At 41.1% G+C, this 8701-nt stretch overlaps 1 protein-coding gene across 1 annotated transcript in view; it reads left to right on the forward strand.

Moving 5' to 3' along the window:
• The window catches only part of LOC108576248 (dipeptidase 1-like), a 153536-nt gene extending 145598 nt beyond the window's left edge, over nucleotides 1-7938 (forward strand). Inside the window, exons 9-12 of the mRNA XM_017939207.1 lie at nucleotides 5578-5662; nucleotides 6550-6625; nucleotides 6949-7087; nucleotides 7849-7938. Coding sequence (XP_017794696.1) covers nucleotides 5578-5662; nucleotides 6550-6625; nucleotides 6949-7087; nucleotides 7849-7938 — 390 coding nt within the window. The remainder of the gene's footprint in view (nucleotides 1-5577; nucleotides 5663-6549; nucleotides 6626-6948; nucleotides 7088-7848) is intronic.
• The last annotated feature ends 763 nt before the right edge of the window (nucleotides 7939-8701 follow it).

Here is an 8701-nt window from a genome sequence, read left to right on the forward strand (position 1 = left end):
AAAATGAAAGAAGGAAAATCGACGTGAGCACGGTTCGCGGGTTCGTCTGGAGGCGCCACGAGACGCTCGGTGCAAGAGTGCACCAAGCCAAGAGTGCACTCGACGCGCGTGCACAAGTTGATGCAACGAGTGCAGCCCCAGCTGCCGCGTGTTGCATACGAACGAACCGCAGGCTTGACCAGATGCGGAAAATGTGTAGTGGGTGGAGACACAGGGTGGGAGGAGATGAAAAAGAAAAATAGAAGTTTTCACTACACCTATTCCCATTCATTTATTCCGAGATCCGCCCGCGAGATTAGCGTCGCGCGCCTCTCACACGCGAGAATTCATTGTGCGTACACCAGATATACGAGGCTGCGCCGGCGAACGTAAAAATTCCGAGTTTACGGTTACGAGTTTTTATACGTCTCTCGTTGGGGAAGCCAAGTAGATATTTTACCGGGATGAATGAATTTGTACGGAACAATGTCGTAGAACCGTGGAAAATACGGCCTTTCTCTCCTTCTCTCCGCGCTTAATTACCGAGACACCCGGTATATTTGAAACGTGGCTTGTAGTACGGTTCTGAGAAATTTTCGATATCGATGATATTTTGTTTGTGACGAGTGTAGGTACCAGGGAAATTTTATTCGAGGGAGGAAAAGGAGAACGGTGTCGAATTTGATTGGGAATTTAAGGGCGCGAAATTTGAATTCGTATCGATCGGTCTTCGAGGGAAAGTATTTTAAATATTAACTTGGAATGAATAGATTAGTATTTTTTCATTGCAACGAAATATTCTGCGATAACATTGTCGTCACTCGTGAAAATAATGATCTGAAAAAAAAAAAAAAAAAATAGAAGAGAATAATTTATTTTGAGCGCAAACACAGCAGCAGATAAAATTGTTAGTGAGCATTTATGATGTAATCCATGCTTAACCCACTACCCAACAACCTAGCTTTTTGGGTCGCTCGATAAATTTTAACGTTTTAGTTGCAGTTTTCCGGCTGCTACATTGAAAGTTGGTAGAATGGCATTAACTGTAATCTCTTCTCGGTATAATGTACCAAATTCTCCATTCGGTTCAGCGACAAATAACGAATAGAAAAAAAGGAGAGAAAGAAAGAAGAAAAACCGGTACGATTCGAAACAAATGGAGAATTAACACGATCGATAAACGCGAATTTAATCATCGAAATTTATTCGCTAATTACAGACCCCACCCCCTATACAGCGATACAGAAAATCCTCGAAAAGCTGAAATGGCCGGGTGAAATGCGGAAAATTGACCATCCTTTTCGGCCCCAACTACTGGCAAACGTTGGCCAACGAAAAGATTATTTGGTTTTAGGTCAGCAAACACGCGACTAGAACCAGGTCGGGTGTTTCGAAAAGTTCAGGGTTGATCCAGGCTCTAGCCTCGTTGCGGGATTCGATGAAAACACGTTACGTCTCTCCCTCTCTCGCTCTCTCTATCGTTCTTTTCTCTTTTCTTAACTAAAAATTCAAAACCAGTCCAGCGGCTGGAATATCAGGTGAACGGAAGGGAGAGAGAGAGAGAGAGAGAAAGGGGGATGGATTCGTCTGTTGAAAATGTACGGCCGTGGAAGCGGATCGGAAAGGAGGGGAGAGGGGAAGAAAAAAAGAAGCGTCGCCGTGAAAAACGAGGGAAATTCGAAGCGAGTTCGAAGCGACTAAGAGGATATATTCAGGCCAGAAAAGTACGTACGTGTTCAACGTGACACGGAATTCGCGCTTGGTATAATAGGAAGGGGTTGAGGGTGTAGAAAAAGTCACACAGGATACTCGTGTAAAATAACATATGACCTGAGTCAATGAGACTAGCAGAGACGAGAGAAAAAAAAAGAGAAGAAAGAAAAGGAGAGGAGGAAAAAAAATAGTTGTGCAGAGAATACCGTGGGATTAAATTGGGATTACGATACGCGAAGCTACATGATTTATCCGTCAGAGAAGTCACAGGCCGGCCAAATGAGAACGTACAATCCGTTTTTAAAACGTTCGCATGCGCCATAAACACTCGGGGAAACAATTATCTAAATATTTACGAGCCTCTGAGCATTAAACTTTTCTCTCTCTCTCTCTTCGAGTACCACGATACAGACTCTCTGTTCGCGTGCACACAGACACAGCCAGCGAAAGGCTTTTGAAGATATAAATCACGTGAAAAAACGCGAGAGGGTCAGAAGAAACGAGAGCACGACGATTTTTCACTTGGAACAAGTTGGTACGATAATTCACGCCCTTCTGTCCGGCAGAGATTCTGAACGGCCCAGGCACACTGTTCGAACTTGTGCAAGTGATTTCAAATTAATGACACAACACTGAGTAAACTAAGTGATTAAGCCTTCCGTGTAAAGCTCGATTAAAATTTAATCCTATCGGAGCCCTGTGCCTGCCAATCACACACATCGAAACGACAATTACCCTCCATCGATGCTTCAAGCTAATCTGTGGGATTAATTTTGAGACGGGAACAATAGAGCGGTCGCCTTAAATTTCATTCGACCGCTGATTCGTAAATTCCCGTCGACAGTTGGTAATTAAATTCCCACGAATTTATTGTCAATCTTGTAAATTAAAAATTCTTCATAGATAACTTTACTCTCGAAATTACGGTCAGAAGTTCAGCTCGCACCTCTTCGTAAAGCTAGAAGCTCCTTCTAATCACGTCATGACATAATAATTCCCCTTTATAATTTCAAATAATCACCGATCCAAAAATTTCCATATATTCGTTCCGAATCGTCGTCGAATCGACGTTAAAACTTAACGAAAGAAAGAAAAAGAGGAAAATTTCAATTACACGGAACCGAAGTGAATGTAGAAAAAAAAGTTGCCAAAAGAAGTATTCTCTCCGGGCGAGGAGTTATTAGCTTGGCTAAAATTCCCGGGGAAAATATGTCTCTATGACGAAGAATCAAGGTGTTTCTTATTTGCTCCGGCGGCACAATCAATACCAGCTCGATCATGACGGAGCAACAAGGGGATGAGTTACACCAATCAGAAGCCGAACGATGGCCTGTCAGGCAACATGTTATTAGCTGTGCCACACTGCTGCCCCAATTAACGGCTACCTCATAGTTTAAGTCGGGTCAGGTATCGAGTAGAGACGGCAGAGCATTGTCTCCTCTCTCGATTGGCACATTCAGTAATTTTCCATAGGAGGCAGAGATAAAAAGGACTAGATAAAGCTCCGGGGATAGCCATTGCACATTGGCTTCGAGCATTTCGAAGCTAACCGAAGATGGATAAAGATCGTCCTGTTACTCTCTCTCAAGGGTCTCTTTTAGATTTTTATCAAGAATTCGGGCATTGATGAATCGCCCGAAACCAACAACAGCAGAGAGGCAGTGTGTTATTCTCTATCAACGAACAGATTATAAAGTTAAGAAGAGAACTGTCGATGCTTGGTGCAAATGAAACGGAAGGAAATTAGAATGGTTCGTCCCTTTTTGTTCTTTGATCCCTATGTACATTGTACCAGCCTCTCTCTGCTGTAATAATGAATTCACACGGACTGCGATACAGTGGAATCTCCATTATGCAAATTAATTGGGAAATCTGTATGATACCTTTGCATAAATTATCATCACGCTAATCCACGCGCAGCGCGAATAATTGGTAAATAAATTTACATATAAATAACGGTGGAAAAATGTGAAGCGTCCCGGGCACGGATTTAAACCCAACACGTATTCTCGTGCAGCAAGAGATACGACGGACTTTTATAACAAGCGATAGGGGGAAATGTTGCCCGCCGTATAGACCGCGACGCGGCAAAATTCGAAACGCATAATTTCGGATCGGAAATCGGGGAGATTCGCGCGATCGCGCGAGGACGATGTGGACATTGAATGTTTCATAGGTATCCCGAGGCAATCGTTCAAAAATCCTAGCGAACGGGGAATATGATTTATACGAGTTCGCGGTATTAAAATTTCAACGCGGTGTGTAGAGTGAAATTGCATCCCCACAGGGGTAGCTTTACGATTTCTTTCGAGTTTTATTGGCGAACGCTTTAAGAGCTGACCTGAAGAATATGTACAACAGAGGTAGCCTTTCATCTTGACACTGATTCGAACGTGAAATCCTTCGGTTCTTTCATTTCTACGTTAATACCCTTTCTCTGCTTTTCGAAATTCCCGCGGTTTTCAGCCGCGAAATTTCAAAATACGTAATTCGAATTTTTGTGTACGCGGAATTGATTCTCTTGTCGTATCTACGTTTACAAAAGTGTATGGAACATTGTGGAAGTTATTTTAAATAAGCATGTTCGATTTTAGTGGAGTTGAGTTTTTTCAAATTTTCGCGGCTTGAAACCGCGGGAATTTCAAAATTACCTAAGACGAAGATTCGCGTTATAAGGGTATACGATGAAAAGGCAATTATGCTAGGTAGGGAATGAACTACTATCAGCAAAATGAACGCGTGCAGACATTTTTTTTATATACAATTGGCCATTTGCTTGCTGGTATTATATCGAAAGAGCGCAGAGGGAAGAGCAACGGACAAAAGCTTCAGCTGTCCCCTTTACCAGAGCGCCGGTAAGAACATAAACGTAAAAGCAAGTGGGAACAGATGATTTTGATAGCATCGAAGCCGTTTCCGCTTGTCTTTCAAAAAACGACTCTGGACAAAATCAATATGGAAAACTACGAATGCTACGACGCGCGCGGTTCGAGAAAGCAGCTCGCTCATCGAATTTCAATGTGCGTTTTCCAGTCGCATATGCATCTGGAAAGCACACCGTCTCGAATCGTAACTTTTTTAATATCGCCCACCGGCACAGAACGTTCAAATCGTGGATTAAAAAGGAAAAATCGTAAAGCACCGATCGATGCGCGCTGCTGTTTTCCACGGCTTTTAAAATCAGCCGATAACCTCTGCGAACACTGTCTCGTGTTGCGTTTGGAAAATTTACCAATTAAAGGGGCAACTTGCACATCTCAATCGCAGATGGGAATTTTGTTCGAAGAGAAAGCCGCCATCTGATCTTGTAGATCTGTTGCTGATACTTTTAAACGACACGAAAGAGTGATTTTCTATTAAAATTATTAAAATTAAAAATTATGAACAAGAAGGATTTACCCACGCATTTCGGTAAATTTAACGTAATTCTACAACGATACAATGTAGAATGCACAAAAATAATTAAATGAAACTTAAATAATGCGTTGTATTAAACAAAATGTGTCTAAAAACGAAAGGAATAATTTGTATAACTACAAGGAATATCAATATCTTTTATAACTTGACCTCAACAGCGAGTATTTTCTCTAAAAAAAAACTCTTCAACCCTTTTCTTTGTCCATTCTATAAAAATATACCATTAGCCGTCTAAGTTTGTACCTGTAATTTCGAGGCAGCCTCCGTTATGCAGCAACGGGGACAATATTTTTTTTTTTTCGAAAGCACAATGGAAGGGTAAATTCAATGGCTTTATACATTCGCAAGGAAATGGAATACTCGTTTTATTCTGCCCGACACAATTTTACAATCGCTTTTCCTTCGGCGTATAATATCCCGAATTGTACAATCTTCGCCTGTATCTGAGGTTAATGCGTCTGTTCACAGGCTAAAAACGGCGGAGTGGCAATGGTTCCGTTTTATACATACTTCATAACGTGCAACAGTACAGCCACCATAAAAGACGTTATTGGTACGTAGAACACCATTGTCGACATATGTATATATTATCTCGTTACCGGCGAGAAAGATACACAGCATGGACCATCTAATTACCTTTTCTAAAAAAAAAACATACACATTCAAAACGCAGGTAAAAGAGCACAGGTAACATTGGTAAAAAGGAGAGAGAAATTTTATTCCATCTTAAAAATTTTCTTACACCTTTGAAGCCATTTAAATCGCCATAAGCAGAGAAGACAATTAATGGCCCACCCTGTATACTCAATCGACAGACAAACTGTACAAATTATTCTGTACGTAATCTCGAGCAGTTGCGAAAGAAGAAAAAGATTCGAAGCTTCAATTTAGTCGGTCAAAAATCTTACAATTACCCCGGATGAATATTTATGAATGGTAATGATCGAAGCGTGACACCGAATGCTCGAATTTCTCCGTAAAATGAATAACTAATCTAGTATGTTAAAACGATCGCGTTGTAACAGTTGTACTGTAACGAATCTTCAGTCGGATCGAATTGATCCGGAACAAAGAGTAACAATTTACCATTTCTATCGAGTAACATCGATGTAGTATCGCATAATCTGCACCGTCGAATATATGAATCTGTGAATATGATAATACGATCCACATATACACGTACGCACGATAGAAATTCGTATTCGAGAGCAATGATTCATATTCTTTCCGCGTCGGCTCGATCGCGTCAATTAACTGATTAACGCGTGAACAGTGACTGATTAACAATCGAACTGAGCGGAGAATTTGATCGAGATACTACGGTGAAACGACGGTGTGTCAGTTTGGCGAAAACAAAAAACATAATAATAATAAAAATCGAGGAAATTTTAAACGGCACACGGCTGCGATTGGGTTTATTAAGGGACCATGCTGTTTCAGCACACATCAATCACATTCGAAAGGTGGCGGGGATCGATCACGTTGGAATAGGAGCTGGCTTCGACGGGATAAATTTGTAATTATCTTTCGAGTATCCTCGGTACAACGCGCATTCAGAGAATAATCATTATCGATGCTCGGCTCAATGAAGCAATTACAGTTCCATCCATGAGAGGAGGGAGAGAGAGAGAGAGAGGTTCGCGAACAATTCACGATACACACAATGAACACTTAGGCCGAACGCGTAAATCGTAAAATTGCTTCCATTGATACGAGACTGCTGGAACAAATTCCATTTTATCGTCGAATATCTATTCTCTGGATGGCAGATATCATTACAGTAGTGAAATAAAGCGACACTGCGATTATCGATGCGCTTTTTCTTTTCCCTTTTTACAGCACTCCTACAGGCTTGGAGGATGTTTCGAGGTATCCTCAATTGTTGGCCACACTACTCGAGGATCCAGCATGGACGGAGGATGACATTAAAAAATTGGCAGGCCTCAATTTACTGAGGGTATTCACTAAAGTCGAGCAGGTGAGTTGTTGTGTGTTTCTATTTAATCCAAGTGTCCTGTTGAATCCTTTTCAATTAGTTGTTATAGCGATCTATCGATCCTTGCGGTGCGGATTATGGCCACGATATGAAAAATTGAACGCTACTTTTGTAATGTACTTGGATTCTAAGTCGAACTTCAATTGCAATTTTTGTTTGAAGTTTGTCAAAGTGTTCTATTAAATATTTCAAGTTCATTGTGTATAATGATCTATCGATCCTTTGCGTTGCAATAACGTGTCAGACTTGTGGTGCAGATTATGGTCAAGATATGAAAAATAAAATGCTACGTTTGTAATAAACCTGAATTCTAACTGGAATCTCAATTGAAATTTTTGCCTGAAGTTTATCGAACACGAATAAAATACAATATCTTAACTTCGTGTCGTTTAACACGGTATGAAAATTGTGAATAGCTAATTGTAAGACGAAGAGGTGTAGTCATAAAAAAATTGTAAGGTTAGGTTAGACAAGGTTGCGTTTAATCGAAGTGTATATTGCCTTTTACGGTCCTATTCGTTGTAATTGAAATGGTGAATAGGATCGACGAGTCCTAAATCAGTATAATAATAATAATAAGGTACTTGTTATTTAGAAGAAGAAATCCTTGGATGTTTCCTAAAATTTTCTTCATATCACCGATATTTTCTCTAACATTCCACTGTCACACTTTACGTGTCTCACTCTACACGTAAGTTTACGTCCCATTTCCATCGAATGAGTGACCGTTGCTTGATTTTTAGGTGCGAGACGAATGGCACAGAGCGGCAGTCTTGCCAGTGGAGAAAATCAGTCCGCCAGATAATTCTGCCTGCGTCTACGGGGCGTCTTGATCTTCTTCGAGGACATTCACAGCGTGATTCCTCGAATTTGTACGATCACCGAAGATTCGACACGTGACACGGAACTATAGGGCCCTGTAAACGTGCGCTGCGGGCTGGATCAGCTGAAAGAGAGATCCCGCTTCTCCCTGACAACATCTCCTCGAGTTCTCCCGGGGAGGAGCTCGATCGCGCCTTACGAAAGATGAAAAATTGACCGAGAACGTACGATCCATCTGTAAAACTGATAAACTCGAGACCACACGTGTTGAACGATCATCTTCAGAACAAGTTCAATTTTCTCCGTCGTTTTCCTTCTCGTTCTATCCCCGTCGCCGTAAAAATTGTCACAATTGCATTCCTCAGTTGCGATTCGCTGTAGAAGTATTCCTTTCTGTTCTTCAACCACGAGAGCAATGATTCATTTGCTGCTATTTCAATAGCTGGATACGTCCGTCCATGTTTTCAAGCAACCAGAGAATTGTTCAGAACTTCTCATTCAGTTTTCCACGGATTTGCGACACGCAGACACAAGCTTTCGATGCAACCCTTGTCTTTTCAATGAAATTCAATTTCGATCGAAATTTCCTCGTTTAAGAGTGTACATTTAATTAAAACGAACGTTACACCGAAATCTGAACTAGTTCTGAAGATCCACATAGATGAATACTCGTAAACGTAAGAAAAAGCGTTCCTGAATGAATGACATATAACGATGCGGACAATCGAGACGACAAACAAAACTGCTTGCTGGGAAGAATTTGTTTAAGAAAAC

The sequence above is a fragment of the Habropoda laboriosa genome, unplaced genomic scaffold, assembly GCF_001263275.1.
Source record: "Habropoda laboriosa isolate 0110345459 unplaced genomic scaffold, ASM126327v1 scaffold212, whole genome shotgun sequence".
NCBI classification, from domain to species: Eukaryota; Metazoa; Arthropoda; class Insecta; order Hymenoptera; family Apidae; genus Habropoda; species Habropoda laboriosa.